Here is a 23956-nt window from a genome sequence, read left to right as displayed (position 1 = left end):
TTTCGGACAGTGCAGGGCAAAAGGTGATGATATTGGGACAAGTGAAGAAATTAAGGATGGGTCTAGAGGAGCTGTAAATGGCAACAGCTGCTGTCTGAGAAAGTTGTTGAACTCAGTGTTGAGTCCAGAAGGCTGTAAAGTGCCTAATCGAAAGATGAGGTGCTGTTCCTCGAGCTTACATTGAGCTTGACTGGAACAGCGTAGGAGACAGAGGACAGAGAGGTCAGCATGGGAGTAGGACGGAGAATTAAAATGACAGGCAACTAGAAGCTCAGGGTCGTGCTTGCGGACTGAACAGAGGTGTTCATCAAAGCGATCAGCCAAGAGAAAGAGTTTCTTCCTCATTCTGATTGACTTCTTTTAAAGTTGAATTTTGAAAAAAAAAGCTTCTTTGAGGGAAACAGATGGCAGGGAGATATGTAGAGGGAGCGGGAAGGGAATAATTAGTTGAAGACAAGGCAGGGGTTCCATTTTCTCACTACCTGGCTTTGAGGGAATGAATGGAGGGTTCAGGGCGAGTTGAGTGACAATGGATCAAGGGGGAACGGGAGGATGTCAGAGTTGAATGGGTAGTTTAAAGTCAAAGACACAGGTAATATTGGAAGCAAGGATGGCTTAGGAATGAGAACATGAAGGGGACACGGTTGACGGGGTGGGGGAATGACACCAATTCCCTCTTGAAGGCCTCGATTGAACCTGCCTCCACCACACTCTCAGACAGTGCATTCCAGACCCCTGCTGCATGAAAAGGTTTTTCCTTGTGTCATCATTCCTTCGTTTGTCAATTACTTTAAATCTGTGCCCTCTCGTTCTCAATCCTTCAAGCAATGGGTACAGTTTCTCGCCATTCAGGCCCCTCATGATATTGAAATCCTCTATCAAATCTCCTCTCGGCCTTCTCTTCTCCAAGGAAAACAGTCCCAACTTCTCCAATCTATCTTCATCACCGAAGTTCCTCATCCCTGGAACCATTCTCGTGAACCTTTTCTGCACTCTTTCTGTGCAATCCCCAAAAGCAACCACATGTGGCTCCTTTCCCCATCACCCCATCCCGACTAGCACCTGAAAGGAATGAAGGGAAATGACCAAGAGAGGCCAGCAAAAAGAGTGAAGGGGAGAGAAGACAAGAGAAAGAGAGACTATGATTTACCGTGCTCAATGACATAGCAGATTAATCAGTAATTGTTTAAAATTTTTACATTTTCATACTCTGTCAACATTTCCTATCGTAACTTTCTAGGGGTGAAGTTGGTCTTTGTCAGTCCCACGAAATAAACTTGTAGTGAATCATTGGCCCATTTTTCCACCATTTCCAATTTCAGGATGTCAATTTACTATAAACCCGTTTCGCATGACTGACAAAGAGCAATTACGCCTCCTTCTATCCACATTTATAACGGAGGCTGCCACACTGTAATTACACCCTTACCACACTACAGACTCTCGCCACCAATGGTGGAAGGCTATAATTACAGTGTGATGTTTACATAGAAAATCTCCATTATAAATGTAGACAGCCATCTATAATGAAAACATTTAGAAAGAAACCGCATGACTTTTAACAGGGGGAACTGAATGCACTGCCTGATCCAACTATACTTCAACAACAACTTGCATTTATAGAGCACCTTTAATGAAGTAAAACATCTCAAGGTGCTTCACAGGAGCGCTATCAAACAAAATTTGGCACCAAGCCTACCTCTAACCTCACCTCACCTGAAGACATCACTTGGTTTTGAATTCCTGTATGCAACACTACAGATCAACTAATAATAACAGAATTAAATGGGGCCCTTTTTGCCCAATAATAAATCCTGGACTATCAGACCAAAACTACAATGTTTGGAAAGAACCAAGCACAGTGAGAGTGCCGATAGTGCAATGAGCCAATAAACACATTAAAAAAACAATATATTTATGGTATTGAGCCTCACATATGCCAATTATTTTCTGTTTGCACAAACATCTTTCAACTTCCATTCCATTGAATATCTTTAGCATGCACACGAGTGCAGGAATCACATTCTTTCTTTTTCTTTTGGGCCTCCTTACATTCATAGCTTACATTTCATCAGCAGACTTGTGAATTCTGCCTTGCAGCTTTCATCAAGCCCACAGAAAGCATATTCTGAAGCCCCTCTCCTGTGCAACACAAGTAGGAGCTCCTGTAGCAAAACTATTCTAGATGTTAACAGCAACATTTACCTTTGCAAAGGCAGCATTTCTGTTTGTAATTAGCATCTAACCCTGCCTACTATTACTAATTGATTCCAGAACTGACTTGTACACTCGCATGTCATTTAACCAAAAAAAAATGCATGCCTTCTTTAGTTATTTTTAAATTACAAAATTGCAATCCCAAGTTGCAATCAGGGAAGTTGTGTTATACAGGAAGAACAAATCAACTGTTAAACAACTTTGTGCGACTGCTGCAATGCCAGAGTTTTTAAAGTTCAAGCCACCGACGCAGAGCAGCAAGTAACAAGAACCTCTCCATCTGCAAACATCTCATTTCCATGAAATATTCTTGCAGCTCCATGGAGATTACACCACAGCTCAAGCCAAATGGCACAATAACGGAAGAGTCATTATGATGACACAGCATAGCAATGCAGTTTGCTGTCCATTTGAACAAATTCTTACAGGCCTGAATTATATTGCTATATTATAGCGCCTGATACAATTTATATCCCTGTCAGCTTTGGTCAATCAGCACTCTCACCTCAGAGTCAGAAGATTGCGAGTTAAAGCCCCACTCCAGATCTAATCACATAAGTTAGTCAGAGAGAGTGCTGCACTGTTGGAGGTGCCATCTATCAGATGCGACATTGGGCAGGATTTTATTCTGCCTTTGGAGGCAGGCACTGAGGCGTTGGCCAAACAAAATGGCAGTGGGAACCATTCCCAATGTTGCCCAGGCGCCCTGCCATTTTGTTCAGGGCAGAGAAGGCACAGGCCAATTGAGGCCCTGAAGTGGTCAATTAATGGCCACTTAAGGGCCTCTTCTCGCCTCTACCTCAATTTTGTTGAAGGCAGAAAGGCCCTCCACCACATGGAGATGCCACCTGGCAAAGGCTCACTAACCCCGTCGCTGGGGCCGGTCTGAATGGCCCCGACGACCCTAAACCCATTCAGCTGTCCTGGGTGCAGCAGGCCCTCTTGCAGTACTGGCAGTGATCACCAATCCCAGTGGCGCTGCTGGTACTGCATAGCTGCCGATTGGCCAGCAGCTCTGGAGGCGGGAGCTCATCCCTTAAAGGAGCACCTTCCCTGACTGCAGGCAGTTAATTAGCTACCCACCGTCAAATGGCTTCAGGGGTCTGACAGAGGACTGAGGCGGGTCTCTCCCTGCCTTCTGGCCTGCTTCTGGGACCCCGTAGCCAGAATAAAAAGCAGCTCATCACATTGAGACCCCTATCTGCCCTCTTAGGTGGACACAGAAAGTCCCATGGTGCTGTTCAAAGATGACCAGGGTAGTTCTGATGGCCTGGTCAACCTTTATCCCACATTAAAAAAAATACCTAAAACAGATTATCTGATCATTTATCTCACTGCTGATTGTGGGGGAGCTTGCTGTGTGAAAATCAGCTGCCATATTTCCGACATTACAACAGTGACTACACTTATAAAGTATCTCATTGGCTGTAAAGCACTTTGGGGCACCCTGAGGCTGTGAAAGGTGCTATATAAATGCATTTTCTTCCCAAGTTGCACTGGTCATGGGATACAATCATGTTTTACACTCTTCAACAGACAGCCTTGAAACTAGGTGTCCAAGGCAAGGCCCATGGGAAGCTCCTTTCACCCAGGATTTCTTAATACAAAACCCAGACTTTCAGCCTTAACTCTTTAATTTCCTCAGGCCTGGAGGATTCGAATGGGCTTCTGAATTGATGCCATTGACGGAGTAGCCATTTTAGATCCAATAAGGAAACCAACTCGCCAAGGCTCCTCCAGTAGCACCTCCCAAACCTGCATCCTCTACCACCTAGAAGGCAAGGGCAGCAGGCACTGCAAGTTTATCTCCAGGTCACACACCATCCTAACGTGGAACTATATTGCTGTTCCTTCATCGTCACTGGGTCAAAATTCTGGAACTCCCTCCTTAACAGCACTGTGGATGTACCTACACCCCAAGGACTGCAGTGGTTCAACAAGGCAGTTCACCATCACCTTCTCAAGGGAAATTAGGGATGGGTAATACATTCTGGCCTTGACAGCGACACCCACATCCCATGAACGAATAGAAGAAAAAAGCAGACTTTACCAATCATCCAGACCCAGGAACTTTAAAGAGCTCAGGTTGGAGCTGCCAAACATACAAACATCATGGAAGACACACAAGTAGCAATGGATATTGGTGGTAACAGAAGTATCACGATGAAAAAATACAGATTCAAACTGAAAAGTTATAAAAATTGACTTTACCTTTTTAAAAAACTGACGATGCTGCAAAAGATGGCCATAAATGACTGCTTAGTACAAAGGATGTCTAACCAGGTTGAGAGGTGTCAATTACACCCATCCTGAAATATTCCTGAATTGAATGGGTTCTACTGAAACAAAGAAGCTATGAAGTGGAAACATCATAACTGGATTAATCTCATCCTGGACTATTAGATGATCACCATGGGGGAGAGACCAAAGCATCTCCAACCAGAATCTAATGTGACAAACCTTTTACCTTAAAAAGGCAGCCCTTGAGGCAGAGGGAGACCCAGAAAGAAGCATCGCCTATAACTTGTCCAGCTAAGAGCAGGGAAAAAAATCCAACAAGCCAAGAAGGGCGGTGCCCTGCTGTGAATTCTACATTTTCAACTTGTGCAGCAGAGAATTGGAAGTGATCCTCTATCTTCAAACTGAACTTTCAACTGCAACCAATGAGAACTTGACTTCCGAGAGAATTCAATAGGTTTACCGTGAACCCCAAAACCCTACCTCACTTGAAAGCCACTTACCCCTTTTTCTCTCAGTTTCTTCGTGCGTGTGTGCGCACGCGAGTGCGTGTGAATGCGTGAGTGGATGAGGTTGCGACAATTTCGGGATAAGGCATATTGCTCAATAAATAATTAATCTCCAGTTCTCGACCTACAAGAAAACCTGTCGCTGTCTGTTTATTTGACAAATAAAACACAGACCTTAATAACGGGAACACTTGCAGCAGTCAGGTGGGTTTGAACAGTGGGAATTACCCAAACCCCTCACCATGTGGCCATACAGAAGCCATGGACAAAAAGGGAGCAACAGGGAATGAGCAACTCCCAGGATATCAAACACTGATTGACCAGACCCGGGGGTGGGGGGTGCAGAAGAGGCCCCCAGAAGAGCAGACCAGATCAGGTGAAGCTTTGAAAAGCAAACATTAAGTCAAGTACAGGTTTGTGGTCTATGTGAATCTGGAAATCTTTATGGAAGAACGTTGAAGGGGAGCAGAACACAGGCCTCCGTGTTGTTTTTATTTATGATGCAGCCCATTCAATGATCCTGGCATGTGGTTCTAGTACTAAGGTTGCCAACTCTGGTTGAACCTTTCCTGGAGGTTTCTTCTTCTTTCCTTCATCATTGCTAATATTTTTAAAACAAAAGAAAATGGTAAATTGGCCATTATAAATTGCCCCTAGTATAGGTAGGTGGTAGGGGAATTGAGGGAAGGTGGGGATGTGGGAGGAATATGGAATTAATGTAGGATTAGTATAAATGGGTGGTTGATGGTCGGCACAGACTCGGTGGGCCGAAGGGCCTGTTTCAGTGCTGTATCTCTAAATAAATAAAAAACAAAGTTCTCCCAGTGAATTTGTCTCCGAGGTTTGTTTCGCTGCTGTTCCCTGGAGATTAACTGTCAATTCCTGGAGACTCCAGGACAATCCTGGAGGGTTGGGAATCTTATGTTCTCCAATTGGTTTGACACCCCAGCTCTGACTATAATGTTGCCTCTTCAGTAAACAATGAAGGCTCTGTCCAAATGTTGATATGAGACACATCAATAACCAGTCAGCCCATGGTGATCCCTTGTATTTCAACATTTAACAAAAAAAATTCACCTGATTTATTTACTGTGTTTTCAAAAAAATATTTAAAAGTAGCAATCTTGCTCAGATTTGATCCATTACAGATTATTCATAACACATTAGGCTTACTCCTTTTGGGGAACTATGGGTCCAAAGAAGATAATTAATCTCCCTCGGCTGGAGAGCATGGTCTGCGTATGGTATAGAGGATATGGCAGCTTATGTTGTGTTACCAAACTGGTAATCCAGAAGCCTGGATCAATGAATAGACTCGGTTTCTGTAAAATAGACTGATTGCTACGAGTTCTGCTGTAAGGACAGCCCCGCCTCCAACTCATTGACACAGTAGTGTCAACAGGCACTTTGGAAAGGGGTTTTAATGCTGAGACTTCCATTCAATGGGGTACGGTAGCATAGTGGTTATGTTACTGAACTAGTAACCCAGAGATCTGGAGACTCAAGTTCAAATCCCACCATGGCAGCTGGGGATTTTAAATTCAATTAATTGAGTAAATTCAGGAATGTCAGGCTAGTCTCAGGAATGGTGAAAACTACCAGACTGTTGTAAAAACCCATCTGGTTCACTTATGTTCTTTCAGGTAGGAAATCGGCCATCCTTACCTGGTCTGGTCTACATGTGATTACAGACCCACAGTAATGTGGTTGAATCCTAACTGCTCTCTGAAATGTCCTAGCAAGCCACTCAGTTGTATTCAAGAAAGCAACCCACCACCTTCTCAAGGGCAATTAGGGATGGGCAATAAATGCTGGCGTTACCAATGATCCTCGCATCCCAGGAATGAATAAAAATAAACTTACAGCTGTGAAAGTGCCAACAGATCCACATGGTCACATACTGCACTGCACAAATCCTGTGACCACCAAATCCCCACATGCCCCTCCTCAGATCCCTCCGTAACTCCTCCAAACTGGGCACCAGTTAATGCACCTTTTAAACTAAAGTACGGGCCATCAGTCGTGGTTCAAATCAGGATATTCTACAAAATGCCAATCTCTGACTTACAACAAGCAGCATTTATATAGTAAAATGTACCACGGCACTTCACAGGAGCGAGTCTCAAACTAAATTTGGCACCGAGCCACATAAGGAGATATTTAGGGCAGGTGACCCAAAGCTTCATTAAAGAGGTAGGTTTTAAGGAGCATCTTAAAGGAGCATCTTAAAGGAGGAGAGAGAAGTGGGGAGGTTTAGGGAGGGAATTCCACAGCTGAGGGTCCAAGCAGTTGAAGGTATTGCTGCCAATGATGGGGCAATGGAAATCGGGAATGTGTATGAGGCCAGAGATGGAGGAGTGCAGAGATCTCGGATGATTGTAGGGCTGGAGGAGGTTACATTCCAATACAATGGAGTCCTAATCTAGTGTGCACACTTAAATGAGGGTAACTATAGACATACAAGTCATCTCCAAGGTGTTAATGGCCATTATTTCCTCACCTTCACAATTATTTTTAAATTGAATCATTTACCCTTCCCTTCCCTTTTGCAAACACAGAATGATGTCAGTGAAGGGAATTCCCACTAAGTGTTTGGGTTTGCCGACATTATGATGACAGTGTGATGAGGCTCTATCGAGACTAGCAATAACAAACCATTCTTCCCTCCAAATGCATTACAGAAGCTTCACTGTAGAAAGGGAGAGGGGTGGATGGGCTGCGGGAAGGAGAAGTGAGTGGAGAGGAAGGTCTAACATCAGGCTACAGACCAGCTCTTAGTAACTTGGAATGATTCTTTTTGTAGCCCTACATGTTTTACTTACAGATCCTACAGTGCAGAAGGAGGCTATTTGGCCCATCGTTTCTGTGCTGGCTCTTTGAAAGAGCTATCCAATTAGTCCCACTTTCTCTGCTCTTTCCCCATGGCCCTGAAAATGTTTCCTTTTTAACTATTTATCCAATTCCCTTTTGAAAGTTACTATTGAATCTGCTTCCACTGCCCTTTCAGGCAGCGAATTCCAGATCACAACAACTCACTGCGTAAAAAAAAAGATTTTCATCTCTATCAGATTTTTTAACAATTATCTTAAATCTGTGTCTTCTGGTTACTGACCCTCCTGCCAACAGTTTCTCTTTATTTACTCTGTCAATACCCTTCATGATTTTGAACACCTCTATTAAATCCCCCTTCAACCTCCTTTTGCTCTAAGGAGAACAACCCCAACTTCTCCAGTCTCTCCTCATAACTGAAGTCCCTCATCCCTGGAACCATTTCAGTAAATCTCCTCCACACCTTAACTTAGATGGTACAATAATATTCAGTTGTTGATCAGTGCAGGCCAGAGCTATAAAAGCTGACCTCACTTTTGTGCTGAGTCAGCACCTTCCATCAGACAGATGAGCTGCGTAGGAAACCTTCAAAATTTACATCCTTATTTTCAAATCCCTTCAGAGCTCGGGGCCCCTAGGCAACAAGGCACAGTTGCCAAAGGTGGAATGAAGAAAATCGGGGATCCATAAAATGCTAGAAATGGAGGAATGCAGTGAACCCGGAAGATTGTAGAGTTAGAGGACGTTAAAGAGATAGGGAGGGACAAGGCCATGGAGGATTTGAAGCATGTAATGAATAGTTTAAGGATTAGTTAAAAATGGTAAACAGTTATAACCTGTTTTTTTCTTTGGAAAGTTATGGTAATGGATTGAGAATATTTAAATATTTCCACATTTAATTCTAAAACTGGCATGAGTGCAGTTTTTGGGAAAAGGATACCAGGTGACAGATTCAAGATAAATGCTAGGAACCGCTTGAAATGAGTGAAGGTAAATGTAGGACTACTACAGAACCCTTCATCGACACCCTGTCTGTCCTCTCTGGTGGGTGTAAAAGATCCCACAGCCACTATTTCGAAGAAGAGCAGGAGTGTTCTCCCCAGTTTCCAATATTTATCCCTTAGTTAACATTACCGGAAAAGAGTTTATCTGGCATTGTGTCACATTGCTGCTGTGGAATCTTGCTGTGCGCAAACTGGCTGCTACATTGCTACAGTAACTATACTTCTTTGGATGTAAAGGGCTTTGGGATGTCTTGCAGCGCTAAATAAATGCAATTTCCTACTGCGACTGGAAATCACTAGGCATCCAATCACACACTTGCTGTGTCATATCCACCATTGCTCTCTGGCACTGCCAACCTTACTGAACCCATTGTATCACTGCGTCTCCCATTGCCCAGTTTATTGTAATCTCCGTTACAATGATGATGGAGGGTAATATTTACGGGGTTGGTTGAGAAATAATTCTTGTAGATTCCATTGTAAGAAATTCCAGAGTTTTGAAATGTAAAACAAAAATGCCTTCTAATAATACCAGTGGTTTGAACTCTTGTTTGTTGCTACTGTTTCCAGGTGAGTCAGTCCATCTTTTGTTCCTGTGCAGTGTGACTTACTGACGCATTGATCTGCAAGGTCCAACTACAACCACAAAATACATTACACTGTTGCGGCTCTCGATGGTACATGTGGCTTCAGGGGATTTTGCAGCTGAGTCATAATACTACAGAGAGTGTCTAATCAGATTTATCGGATGTCTTCCTGGTTTCAATAGAATTAAAGAAAATCTTTGCAAAGATCAAGACAATTTTATTAAAATTAAAAGCTGATTTTTTTTTTCATTGGCCTTAATGGATTGCTAAAAATTGCTTTACAAACATGATACCAGAATTGAGAGGGTACAACTATCAGGAAAGACTCAACAAGCTGGGCTTCTGTTCTCTACAAAATAGCAGTCTGAGAGGTGACCTATTAGAGATCATTAAAGTTATGAAGGGGTTTGATAGGCTAGACATAGAAAAGTCATTTCTACTTGAAAGGGAGTCCAAACTCGGGGCCATCAATATAAGACTGTCACTAATAAATCCAATAGGGAATTCAGGAGAAATGTCTTTACCCAGAGAGTGATGAGAATTTGGAACTCGCTACCACAGGGAGTAGTTAAGGTGAATAGTGTAGATGGATTTAAATGGAAGCTGGATAAACACAAGATAGAAAGGAATAGAAAGATATGCAAATCGTGTGAGATGAAGATGGTTGGGACGAGGTTCACGTGGAACATTACCACCAGCATGGACCAGTTGGGCAGAATGGTCTGTTTCTGTGTTTATTCTATGGTCTTTTGATAACTGAAATATGTCATGGTTAGCTCATTTGCATGTGCAATGTCATATTCAAAACCATAAATCCTTTCTGGTGCAGTAGCCTGTCAATTTCCTTCTTGAAACCCCAGCCAACTTCCTGTTAACATCATGTGTTAATCATCCTTCTGTTAAAAGGAAACACTTGCATGGCTATGGGGACAGGGCATGGAGAATTGGGACCATTTGAACAACTCTTTCAAAGGGTTAGCATGGGCCCACTGGTCTAAATGGCCTCCTTCTTTGATGTATGAGTCTATGATTTTAAACTCTGTCTGAATTTCCAGCTCAGTTTTCTTCAGCTTGAACTGTGCCCTCTGGCTATTGAATTCTGTATTAAATGACCCTGTGTGTTGATCTGTACCAGTGTGTACTCTAATCATACTTAATATTAATCATTCATTAATATCAAAAAGTAAACAACGGCTCCCAGCGCCATCGCAGAGGACTTTAGCAAACATTTCTCAGAAAATTCACAAGACATGTCTCACCCAGCAGCATATCCTTTAATTCATTTCCATGTGTTTATCTAGCTTCCCTTTAAAATGTAACTATACTATTACCTCAACCACACCCTGCAGTAGCGAGCTCCAAATTCTCGCCATGCTCTGGGTAAAAAAGTTTCTCCTAAATTCCTTTTTGGATTTATTAGTGATTTTATGGTTGCTTGTTCCAGTCCCCCCACAAGTGGAAGCATTTCTCTACATCTACCCTATCAAACACATTCATGATCTTTAAAGACCTCTATCAGGTCACCCCTCAGCCTTCCCTTTTCTAGAGAAAAGAGGCCCAGCCTGGTCAGCCTTTCCTGAAACTAATTTCTAATTGTTGTTATACTTCCTAGCTCCATCCTCGCTAAGGTGAGAACTGGATTTTTTTGAAGAAGAAAATGAAACAAATGATTTGGCCATTTATCTATTTGCTATTTGTGGGCGCTTGCTATGCATTAATTGGCTGTTGGGTCTCCAACTTTACCAGAGTGACAACACTTCAAAAGCACCTAATAGGGTGAAGGAATTTGAAACATCCTGAGATTGTGAAAGGCTCTATATACAGTGCGGCCACACTGTAACGCAGTCCATATCACGAGGTCACATTGGGCAGCACAGTGGCGCAGTGGTTAGCACCGCAGCCTCACAGCTCCAGCGACCTGGGTTCGGTTCTGGGTACTGCCTGTGTGGAGTTTGCAAGTTCTCCCTGCGACCACATGAGTTTCCTCCGGGTGCTCTGGTTTCCTCCCACATGCCAAAGACTTGCGGGTTGATAGGTAAATTGGCCATTGTAAATTGCCCCTAGTGTAGGTAGGTGATAGGAGAATTGAGGGAAGGTGGGGATTTGAGAGGGAAAATGGGATTAATGTAGGACTAGTATAAATGATGGTTGGCGCAGACTCGTTGGGCCGAAGGGCCTGTTTCGGTACTGTATCTCTCTATGACTCTACTAGAGGTGAGACTGCATTATTTCATACTGCCGCCGAGTGCTCAGGCTTGATCCCAACAATGTCAAATTCATTTGCAGAATGAAAATTTTGCGGGTCCAAGACAGACCCGAGTGGACAAGTACAAATCTGTTAAAAATTCCGTCTCTGAAACAATTTGGTTTACAGATTATACAGTGGACTGCATTATAGCGGGGTCACAGAGTGTAAGCAAGTTCTTGCTTTTAGATGTTCCTCAATATCCATCTCTAATCATACGTCTGTGTGTTTATGGTGCAGTGTCCTTTTTTTAATCCTTAAGCCTCTGTGAAGTACCTCAGATTTTTCTGCTTCAGGGTGCTATAAAAATGTAAATTGTTATTGTAACAGCGAATGCCCTTCACACAATCAGTTTTACTCAGCACAAAACTGAAATGACAGCATGGAGCTTTGGGGTTTCTGTTACTGTGAGAATTGCAGGAATGTTCAGTTCCTTCATTGATACTTTCAGGGATGAAAGGACTTCAATTTCTGGTTTAAAAAAGGCCCAACATTTATTTAGTGCCACTCAGGGTATCCCAAAACACATGGCAGGCTATTAAGTACTTTTGAAGCTGTCACTGTTATAACGCAGGGAATACCGCAGCCAATTTGCGCACAGCAAGCTCCCAGACACAGCAATGTGGTAATGACCAAGATAATTGCTTTTAGGTGTAGGTTGAGGGATATATATTGGCCAGGTCACCAGGGGAGAGCTCTCCTGCTCTTCTTTGAATAATGCAAAGGGCTGTTGTACACCCTTCTGAGGACAGACAGGGGCCTTTGGTTTCCCATTTTATCTGAAAGATGGCACCTCTGACAGTGCAGCACTCCCTCAGTACTGTAGTGGGCGTATCAGCATAGCTATTGTGCTCAAATCTTTGGATTGGGGATTGAACCCACAACCTCCTGACGGAGAGGTGAAAGTTACCCACGGAACCATGACTGACATCGCCATCTTACCCTTCCTCAGGTTGTGCCTACGCTACAAGCTTGGCACTGGAGCAGCTTTAAATCAACTCCAATCTGCTGCATTAGAAATCTGAAGTTAAGACAGTGCCTGATCTGCGGAGCAGAGTGACAATCCTTCAGCAGAGAATCCATCCCACCTCACCTACTGATTCAGACTGGAACTACACTGGAAGCATTGGGTCAAAACCAAACCACAATGGATCAGTTGGGGATACAAGACTCCAGCGCATGCCAGGGGCAGAGAAGTTGGATTACTGTGTTTGCAGCCAGCCTTTTAATTTCAGATCCTGACCTGCAGGATTTTTGTATTTTCAATTGCTCCTATTTTCCTCAGGTGTGTCTGTCAGTGTCTATTATGCTAACGCCCTTTGTTTAGCTAATGCTGCTTTCTAATCATCATTCCATAGACACTTTCACTCGCTGTTATTTTCACTTTGTATCTTCCCTCCACTCCTCTTTCTTTCCGATTCTGGTCAAACCATTGAAAAAGGGTTCAGCCCAAATCCTTGACGTGTGTGTTCTCTCCACAGATACTGGCTAAGCAGCTGGACAGTTCCGGTATTTCCTGTTTTTTGTTTCACACACATGGAGCACTGCAACCAGTTTTGGTCTTCATATTACAAGCAAGATATAGAGGTACTGGAGAAGGTGCAAAAACGTTTTACTGGGATACCAGAACTGGGAGGTTTTGCCCAAGACTGAACAGGTTGGGGCTCTTTTCTCAAGAAAAGAGAAGGCTGAGGAGTGACCTGATAGAGGACTTTGAGATTATGAAAAGGTTTGATAGGTTAAATTTATTGACTTTTCCACTTGTAGGTGAGACCAGAAATAGGGGCCATAAATATCAGACAGTCACTAATAAATCCAATAGGGAATTCAAGAGAAATGTCTTTACCCAGAGAGTGGTGAGAATGTGGAACTTGCTACTACAGGGAGTGGTTGAGGTGAATAGTATCGATACATTTAAGGGGAAGCTGGATAAACATGAGGGAGAAAAGGATATGCAGATTGGGTGAGATGAAGAGTGGTGGGTGGCTTGTGCGGAGCATAAACAACAGCATAGACCAGTTGGGCTGAATGGCCTGTTTCTGTGCTGTAAATATGATGCAATAACTAGGATATAACTTATACAAATAAGTACAGTTCTAAATAACATCAGCTCAAAACAAATAATTTGTCAGTCACTCATTAGGGAATATGATGCACTGATAACCAACCCTCTGCTTCATTCCATTCAGAATAAACAGGGAACATTTTTGCCACAGTTATAGCGAAGTTAAAATCACAGAGGGTCAGTTGCCCAACTATATAATGTAGGAAGCACATACCCAATAGAAAATATAGCCTACGCCTGATCATCAAAAACCTTTTTGACATAAACTATTCCATATCTGAATTATCCAATGACATGAATTGAGTAATGCAGCAAAGTGGGATTTTTTTTTAGAGCCATTAAAAATTTTGCACTCAGTAACTTTAAAGTAAAGAATGGATTGTCGACCCAAAAGTGACATTTCGAGCAAAAATGACAAATTTCAGAGCGGTGGTTCGCAGGCTCACTCGTTGCGATTTTAACCGATTAAGTGGCCATAGCGCAAAAGACGGCGCTTTCTACAAACAAAGATTACTACACGAACAAAAACAAAAACCCGCAGCAGACTGTTTCAAGATGTTGATTAAAATTCAGGCTGGTTAGAGATGAATAAATCATTGATTTAAAAAAAAAACTTTTCTTGCTTTTTGCGAAAACCTCAATTTAATGAACAGTTAACCTGAGCATCCTGAAACTACCACACTCACAGGTCAGTTAGTCGTTAACAGAGAAAATTCCACTCTGTCTGGATTGTCTCTCTCACCCTCTGTTTGCATTTGCAATACAACCAAAACACAGGGATATTTGTCAAGGAGAATAAAGTTCTGGACTCACTCCAACTCGGACAGACTGTTCTCCTGTACACTGGCTCGGTCTATCAATGAGTCGCTCATCTCCTTAACGAACGCAAGCGCACATTTCCATCAGTGACCAACAACACTGGCTCCGCTCTCTCTCACTCACTCACTCTCTGTCACCAAGACCAAGACAAGTCACGGAAGTTTCAGTCTGGCTCCTCCTCTTCATCTACACAAATTTCTTCTGCGCTGCCCTCTGGGATGTGTAGTGAAGAGTTGAAAGTTATGAGGAAGTGAAAAAAAACCCTACACACATGTTCATGTAAACATGTACACATACATGCAAAAGCACATGCAAGTACACAATAACATTTTAAAATTCTCCTTTTTGCTTTCAAATCCCTCCATGGCCTGGCCCCTCCCTATCTCTGTAATCTCCAGACCCACAACCCTCTGAAATCTCTGCACTCCTCTAAGTCCGGCTTCTTGACCATCCACCGATTCCCATCGCTCCACCATTGGCGGCCGTGCCTTCAGCTGCCTGGGCCCTAAGCTCTGGGATTTCCTCCTTAACCCTCTCTGCCTCTCTCTCTTCCTTTAAGACACTCCTTAAAATCTACCTCTTTGACCAAGCTTTTGCCCATCTGACCTGCTATCTATCTCCTTATGTGGCTAAGTATCAAATTGTGTTACATAACACTCCTGTGAAGGGCCTTGGGACATTTTATTCTGTTAAAGACACTATGGTAATATAACATTGTTCAAACAAAATACAGCCTTCTAGGATTGATCCAGAGTCTCTAGAATGTAGAGATTAATCTCCTGGATGCTTCTGTAAGCAAGACCCAAGAGAAAAATTACAGGGAAATTGTAGTGATTCTTTGTTTTTTTAAATTTTCTTTGAAAAGTTTTGTTTATTAGTGTCATGCAGACCCCCACCTGCCAGGAATGAGGCATATTAATTTTGTCATATGAACATTGATTTTAAACTGCTGCTGGAGCGAAGAAATGACTTGTTTGAAGATCACCAGACACTGGGCTGGAAGGACATTTCCATACTAAGAGACGCTGCTTGTGGAGACAAAGGACTATTCCCTGCTCCAATTAACCCAAATGGATTTTGATCACTGACATTGAAGGTGTAAGGAAGCGCATTCCAGGCCCTGCTAAAATGATACAATCCACAAAGCCAGGACAGATTAAACTAGCTGGTCACATGACTAACTGGCTTGCCCAGGTTTTTTTGAACAAGCACAGGACAGTTCGAATGCAGAAGACAGTTGGCAATTGAAGCTGGAACAAGCAAGCCTCTCTCCTGGCTGTCTCTCTCTTGTTTTCTCCCAAGCCACCAGACCCACGGAAGACACGTAAACCTCAAGAGAGGAAAGACTCCGACATTGAAACAAGTTGAAGCATGAACTGGGCCCCAACAAATAGAAGGACTTACTGGCAACCAAAGACTCCACATTGAACGCAAGGGACAGTAAATCACTAACGGATATTGCCTCAAACTTTTCCCCTTTATTCTTTTCTACTTTTTCTGTCTCTATCTGCACATGTGTTTATCATGTATGCATGTTAGCATGGTCACATCGCATATTTGTAGTCGTTAACCGGATTAGAATTTAAGATTAATAAACTTCCACCTTTCTTGTTTAAAACTAAAGAAACCTGTCTGATTTCTTTGCCTTACAATTGGAGCAGTGAACAAAGATTCCCTAAGGGGGAGCTAAAAACACAGTGTTTCTAAAATTAAACCCTGTTACAGTTAAACCATGCAAAGGTTGAGAGGGAACCATAGACCCCTTCTCACCTGGTCGTAACAATTAGTTATGAAAACATTGCCAATGTGAGAAAAGGCAGTTTGAACGGGCAGGCACTTGGTGGCAGAAGGTCATGTTATGGAACCCACAGGAATACATCCAACCAGAGCGGCCAAACATAACATACCCTTACACCCACCCATACAGAGATGTCTGCACAGGTACACATTTATATCCATATATCTGCTGCCTGTATCCTAACAGACCAAGTCCCGTTCACCCATCACCCCTGTGCTCGCTGACCCACATTGGATCCCGAATCAGCAATGCCTCACCTCTAAAGTTCTCATCCTTGTTTTCAAATCCCTTCATGACCTCTTCTCCTCCCTATCTCTGTAATCTCCTGCAGCCTCAAAACCCTCCAAGATCTCTGTGCTCCTCCAATACTGGCCTGCTGCGCATCCTGGATTTTAATTGCTCCACTATTAGCGGCTGTACCTTCAGATTCCTGGGCCCTAAGCTCTGGAATTCCCTTCCTAAACCTCTCCGCCTCTCTCTCTCCTCCTTTAAGACACTCATTAAAACCTACCTCAATGACAATGCTCTTGGTCATTCATCCTATTATCTCCTTATGTGGCTCAGTGTCAGACTTTGTTTGATAATGCTCTGGGTAAGAATGCTAAGTTGCCAGCCCTAAAGGACCAGTTGGGTTTTTATGATAATGTGACAGCTCCATGATCACCTTTTACTCATCCCAGTTATTTATTTTCAAACTGGTGGAATTCAAACTCACGTTCTCTGGATTATTAGTCGAGTAAAATAACCACATCATTTGATGATGAAGATTTCAGCACGCTCAAAAAAGTATTGCTGGGCCTTCCTAATCTGAAATTGAGTCTTCCACTTTGTTCTCTAGCCTCTGGGGTGCTGCACTACCCTTCACATCACCACCTCAGCAGTGGCATTGACCCTGATATTAACAGGAGGATGGGGAAGATGACAAACTCTGCAAGGCCAGGGGCCTGGATCCTGAACATTTTTTAACAGCAGGACCTCATTTAATTTGCTCTTCACCTGCCCGTCAACACCTGCCGGATTGAGTGCCAGGCCAGTGGGTGGGAGTGGGAATTTAGTGGCAGGAGGCTGCGGCCTTTGGAGCTGTGGGACAGTCCCCAGCAGTGAGTGAAGGAAGGAGATCAGGGATTGGGGTGGGGTTGGGGCAGGGATAGTGAGACCTGAGGACTCCTTGAGGGGCCAGGGTGGGAGGGAGGGGGAAACACTTCTGATCCTCCAGGCACACAAGGGGCTGAATTTAGTGAGGCTGGCGCGGGTCCCGGCAGAAGGATCTGGAAGTGAGTGCCATTGCCACCTGTGACGCGTGTGGCCAGCCAATAGTGATCACACAGCAGGCAGTCACTTTACATAATGGAGGCTCAGGGCCCATCCAATCACACGGCACGGGCGGGATCCAAGGCAGTGAATGTGGTGTCAGATGATGCAACAGAGGTGCGGGTGCCGTATTGTAATGCTGACTTTTATACAGGTGAGTATACAGGTAAGCTTTTAATTTAATTTAATTTAATTTAAATCAAACATAGCATCAAACATCACAGGCAAGCAGGTCGGTGATTGATTTGGGAAGAAGCTACCTGTTTGGTGAGTACCTGGTAAGTGATTAAGGTCCATTCTAATCCTAACGTTTAAAATAGTAAAGGAACTAGTGGTAAGCTTAATAAAATATATTAAAAATAGGAAAATAAAATAAATAATAGAAGAAAATAATTAAATTGTTAATTAAAACACATTAAGGATTGCAGGACAGGTGATGTGTCATGGCTGCAGCATGTGGGAGCTCCTGGATGTCACTGTGATCCAGGGAAAACACGTCTGCAGTAAGTGTTTGCGATTCGAAGAGCTTAGGCTCAGAGTCATCGACCTGGAGTCCGAGCTGCAATCATTGCGACACATCAGGGAGGGGGAAGTTACCTGGACATTTGGTACCAGGAGGTGGTCACGCCCCTTAGGATTTGGTCAGTGGTCAGGGACAGGAGAGTGTGGCTGCAACTGAGGCAGGTAAGGGGTCCCAGAGGGCAGGAGTGCAGGAGCCTCAGTCTTTGCAATTGTCCAACAGGTTTGAGGTTCTTTCAGCTTGTTTGGATCAGAGCGGGGGCTGCAGGGTGGATGAACAACCTGACCATGGCACCATGATACAGGAAGCCAATCAAGTGGAGGGAGAAAAAAGAAATGTAGTGGTAGTAGGGGACAGTATAGTTAGGGGGATTGACACTGTTGTCTGCAGCAAAGAGCGAGAGTCCAGACGGCTGTCTTGCCTACCTGGTGCCAGGGTTCAGGACATCTGCTCAGGGCTGGGGAGGAACTTACAGTGGGAGGGGGAGAATCCAGTCGTCGTGAACCATGTAGGTACCAACGACATAGGCAGGACAAGGAAGGAGGTTCTGCATAGTCAGTATGAGGAACTAGGTGCCAAATTAAGAAGCAGAACCTCAAAGGTAATAATCTCTGGATTATTACCTGAGCCACATGCAAATTGGCATAGGGCAAATAAGATTAGAGAAATTAATGCTTTGCTCAAAGACTGGTGTCATAGAAATGCTTTCCGATTTGTGGGGCACTGGCCCAGTACTGGGGAAAGTGGAGGCTGTACCTTTGGGACGGTCTACACCTGAACTGTGCTGGGGCCGGTGTTCTAGCGAGTCACATAAGTAGGGAAGTAGAGAGGGTTTTAAACTGAATAGTGGGGGCAAGGGATCAAATTTGGGAAGATATGATAAATCAAGGAGTAGAGACAAGGCAAGAGAGAAAGGTATATATGGGAAATGATAAACAGACTGTGACAGGAAGGGACAAAGCGTACAAATCTAAGAGTAAATCAACAGATAAGGCTAGAGGCTACAACAGTATTAAAAGGCGGTATCTGAATGCACATAACATTCAAAACAAAACAGATGAACTGAGACTGCAAATAGAAATAAATAAGTACAATCTGATAGCTATTACAGAGACATGGCTGCAGGATGACATAGATTAGGACCTGAATATTGAAGGGTCCATGGCATTTAGGAAGGACAGGAAGCTAGAAAAATGTGGAGGGGTAACTCTGTTAATTAATGATGGTATTAGCACAATAGAGAGGGATGACCTAAGTTCAGGATACCAGGATATAGAAGCTGTTTGGATAGAGATGAGAAATCATAAAGGCAAGAAGTCACTTGTGGGAGTGGTGTACAGGCCACCTAACATTAACCACACTGTAGGACGGGGTATAAAGAAAGAAATAACGGCAGCTTGTCGGAAAGGTAAGCGATAACTATGGGGGACTTTAACCTACATATAGACTGGAAAAATCAGATAGGCAGAGGTAGCCTAGATGAGGAGCACGTAGAATGTTTTTGGGATTATTTCTTGGAACAATACATTCTGGAGCCAACCAGAGAGCAGGCTATACTAGACCTGGTATTGTGCAACGAGATAGGATTAATTAATGACCTCTTAGTTAAGGCACCCCTAGGTAGCAGCGATTATAATATGGTTGAATTTTACATTCAGTTTGAGGGAGAGAAGAGTGGGTCCAAGACTAGTATTTAAACTTAAATAAGGGCTATTATGAGGGCATGAAAGCAGAGCTAGCTAAAGTGAACTGGCAAATTAGGTTAAGGTACAGGTCAATAGAGATGCAGTGGCAGACATTTAAAGGGATATTTCAGAATACACAGAATAGATACATTCCAACGAGAAAGAAAAATTCCAAGGGTGGGACCTGCCATCCGGGGTTAACTAAAACAGTTAAAGATAGTATCAAACTTAAAGAAAAAGACTATAATTGCGCAAAGATGGGAGGCAGGTCAGAAGATTGGACAGAATATAAAAAACAGCACAGAGTGACTAAAAGATTGATAAGGAAGGTAAAATTAGCATACGAGAGAAAGCGAGCTAGAAATATAAAGAGAGTAAGAGTTTATATAGATATTTTAAAAAGAAAAGAGTTAACAAAGTGAGCGTTGGTCCTGTAGAAAGTGAGTCTGGGGAATTAATAATAGATAATAAGGAGACGGCACAGTGGTGCAGTGATTAGCACCGCAGCCGCACAGCTCCAGCGACCCGGGTTCAATTCTGGGTACTGCCTGTGTGGAGTTTGCAAGTTCTCCCTGTGTCTGCGTGGGTTTTCTCCGGGTGCTCCGGTTTCCTCCCATATGCCAAAGACTTGCAGGTTGATAGGTAAATTGGCCGTTAGCAATTGCCCCTAGTATAGGTAGGTGATAGGGAAATATAGGGACAGGTGGGGATGTGGTAGGAATATGGAATTAGTGTAGGATTAGTATAAATGGGTGGTTGATGGTCAGCACAGACTCGGTGAGCCAAAGGGCCTGTTTCAGTGCTGTATCTCTAAACTAAACTAAACTAGATGGCAGATGAATTGAACAGGTATTTTGCATCGGTCTTCACTATTGAGGATACAAGTAACATCCCAGAATTCACTGTAAGGCAGGAAATGGAAGGGAGGGAGGAACTCAAGAAAATTACAATCACCAGGGAAGTGGTATTGAACAAATTGTTGGAGCTGTGGGCTGACAAGTCCCCGGGTCCTGATGGACTTCATCCTAGGGTGTTAAAAGAAGTGGCTAGTGAGATAGTTGACGCGTTAGTTTTAATTTTCCAAAATTCCCTAGATTCGGGGAAGGTTCTGTTAGATTGGAAAGTAGTGAATGCAACTCCTTTATTCAAAAAGGGAGGGAGACAGAAAGCAGGAAACTACAGGTCAGTTAGCTTAACATCTGTCTCAGGGAAAATGTTAGAATGTATTATTAAAGATGTTAGAGCAGGGCGTTTAGAAAAATTCAAGGTAATCAGGTAGAGTCAACATGAAAGGGAAATCATTTTTAACCAATTTATTGGAGTTCTTTGAGGGAGTTGCATGTGCTATGGATAAAGGGGAACCGGTGGATGTATTGTACTTAGATTTCCAGAAGGCATTTGATTATTGCAGAAAATAAAAGCTTATGGTGTAGGAGGTAACATATTGGCATGGATAGAAGATTGGCTAGCTAACAGGAAATTAAGAGTAGGCATAAATGGGTCATTTTCTGGTTGGCAAGACGTAACGAGTGGTGTGCCACAGGGATCTGTGCTGGGGCCTCAACTTTTTATAATTTATATAAAGGACTTAGATGAAGGGACCAAAGGTATGGTTGCTAAATTTGCTGATGACACAAAGATAGGTAGGAAAGTAACTTGTGAAGAGGACATAAGAAGGCTACAAAGGGATATAGATAGGTTAAGTGAGTGGGCAAAGACCTGGCAAATGGAGTATAATGTGGGAAAGTGTGAAATTGTCCACTTTGGCAAGAAGAATAAAAAAGAAGCATATTATCTAAATGGTGAGAGATTGCAGAGCTCTGAGATGCAGAGGGATCTGGGTGTCCTAGTGCATGAATCGCAAAAGGTTAGTATGCAGGTACAGCACATAATTAGGAAAGCTAATAGAATGTTATTGTTTATCACGAGGGGAATTGAATACAAAAGTAGGGAGGTTATGCTTCAGCTATACAGGGCATTGGTGAGACCACATCTGGAGTACTGTGTTCAGTATTGGTCTCCTTAGTTAAGGAAGGATGTAAATGTGTTGGAGGCAGTACAGAGAAGTTTTACTAGAATAATACCTGGAATGGGCGGGTGGTCTTATGAGGAAAGATTGGACAGGCTAGGCTTGTATCTGCTGAGTTTGGAAGAGTAAGAGGCAAATTGATTGAAACATATAAGATCCTGAGGGGTCTTGACAGGGTGGATGCGGAAACGATGTTTCCCCTTGTGGGAGAATCTAGAACTAGGGGTCACTGTTTAAAAATAAGGGGTCACCCATTTAAGTCAGAGATGAGAAGAATTTTTTTCTCTCAGAGGGTTGTGAGTCTTTGGAATTCTCTTCCTCCAAAGGCAGTGGAAGCAGAGTCTCTGAATATTTTTAAGGTAAAGGTAGATAGATTCTTGATAAGCAAGGGGGTGGAAGGTTATTGGGGGTAGATGGAAATGTGGAGTAATCAGTTCAGTCATGAAATTATTGAATGGCGGAGCAGGCTCGAAGGACGGAGTGGCCTACTCCTGCTCCTAATTCATATGTTCGCATATTCGTATGTACTGAATCAAAGATCCTGGATGGCTGGTGGACCCAGTGAGCAGCTGTTGAAACTCCTGAAACCCTCTCATTCCCACCCCCATGCCGGAGAAGGACATACATCTGTTGGCACACAGTGGCAGTGACTGGACACTATGGCTGAGGCAAGAGACCAAGGTTTACCAATGTCTCCCTGGAGATTCTCCTCCAGATTGTAAGGGAAAGACAGGAGATCTTCTTCAAGTGAATGGCAAGAAGGGGTCCTCCTGCCTGACCAAGCAAACTTGGATGGAGATCACATAGGAAGTCAGCAGCTGTGGGGTCACCCCTCTCCCCGCCCCCTTCCCCCCCCCTCCCCCGCCACCAAACGTGGGGTACAGTGCAAGAAGAGAATCAATGACCTCCTTCAGTCTGTCAAGGTGAGTACTCCATACTTTGCTCATCTTTGAGGTTTACATGTGGCTACGCAGGATGCAGCACGGCATGGGGAGGGAGTCACCATAAAGGTGAAGGAAAAGGAGGGTTAGGCATCACCACATTCTGGCAGATGCCTGGATGTATCTTGGCGATAGGCTGCGTTCTTTCACAGCTCAGCCCAATGACGTCCCCTCAGAGCGGACATGGGGAGAGGCCATGTAGGAAACCCCAGCAGGCGTTGAGGGACTGTCATGAGCAGAACTGTTCTCTCGCTCGTCCTGCAAATCTTACTATGCCCCTCATTCCACTTGAAGGACAAATGGACCAAAATGCCGGGGAGACCTCGTGGACTGGCAGAGGAATAGCCGATATCCAGCCTCTTTCCACAGCTGAGGAGGAGGCACTGGAGCTAGTGGGGGCCGAGGGCAGCCGCTCAATAGTGGATGGTGAGACTGGAGTCTCCGCACAACAGTGTGAGGATTGTCTTCATTTGACATCCACCACATTTCTGGAGATCCACATCATGCATGGTTGGCATGGGAAAACCTACATAGCCTACATTTGTGCTCTCTCATGCAGGTCGACGTCCGCAGTAAAGGCCTGCTACCTGACTCGAACCCGACGGGACCCGACGACAGGCTATTTTAGATTTGGCAATGTGTAATGAGGTCGGATTAATAAGAGATCTCGTAGTTAAGGATCCTTTGGGGGAAGCGATCATAACATGGTGGAATTTCAGATTCAGTTTGAGGGTGAGCAACTCGGGTCTCAAACCAGTGTCTTCAAGTTAAACAAGGGCAATTACAGAGGTAGGAAGAAAGAGTTGTCTAAAGTGGGCTGGGAAAATAGACTACAGGGGAAGTCAGTCGATGAGCAGTGGCAGATTTTTAAGCAGATATTTCATAACACTCAGCAAACATTTATTCCAGTCAGAAGGAAGGACTCAAAGAGAACGATGAACCACCTGTGGATAACAAAGGAAGTTAAGGAGAGTATCAAATCAGAAACAAAGGTGTACAATGCGGTGAAAGCTAGTGGTAGGCCAGAGGATTGGGTATTTTTTAGAAACCAGCAGTGGATGACTAAAAAACTAATAAAGAGGGAGAAAATTGATTATGAGAGTAAATTGGCAAGAAATAGAAAAACAAACAGTAAGAGCTTCTACGGATATATTAAAAG

At 43.6% G+C, this 23956-nt stretch overlaps 1 protein-coding gene across 1 annotated transcript in view; it reads right to left on the bottom strand.

Annotated features, from left to right (window-relative positions):
* Window positions 1-14660, bottom strand: part of dapp1 (dual adaptor of phosphotyrosine and 3-phosphoinositides) — a 254861-nt gene extending 240201 nt beyond the window's left edge. Inside the window, exon 1 of the mRNA XM_068046417.1 lies at window positions 14508-14660. Within this exon, the coding sequence (XP_067902518.1) occupies window positions 14508-14566 (59 nt within the window). The 5' untranslated portion in view covers window positions 14567-14660. The remainder of the gene's footprint in view (window positions 1-14507) is intronic.
* Between the last annotated feature and the right edge of the window lie 9296 nt (window positions 14661-23956).

This window comes from Heterodontus francisci, chromosome 1 (genome assembly GCF_036365525.1).
Source record: "Heterodontus francisci isolate sHetFra1 chromosome 1, sHetFra1.hap1, whole genome shotgun sequence".
NCBI lineage: Eukaryota > Metazoa > Chordata > Chondrichthyes > Heterodontiformes > Heterodontidae > Heterodontus > Heterodontus francisci.
The sequence above is the reverse complement of the archived record's forward strand: the minus strand, read 5'-3'. Positions and strand labels throughout refer to the sequence as shown.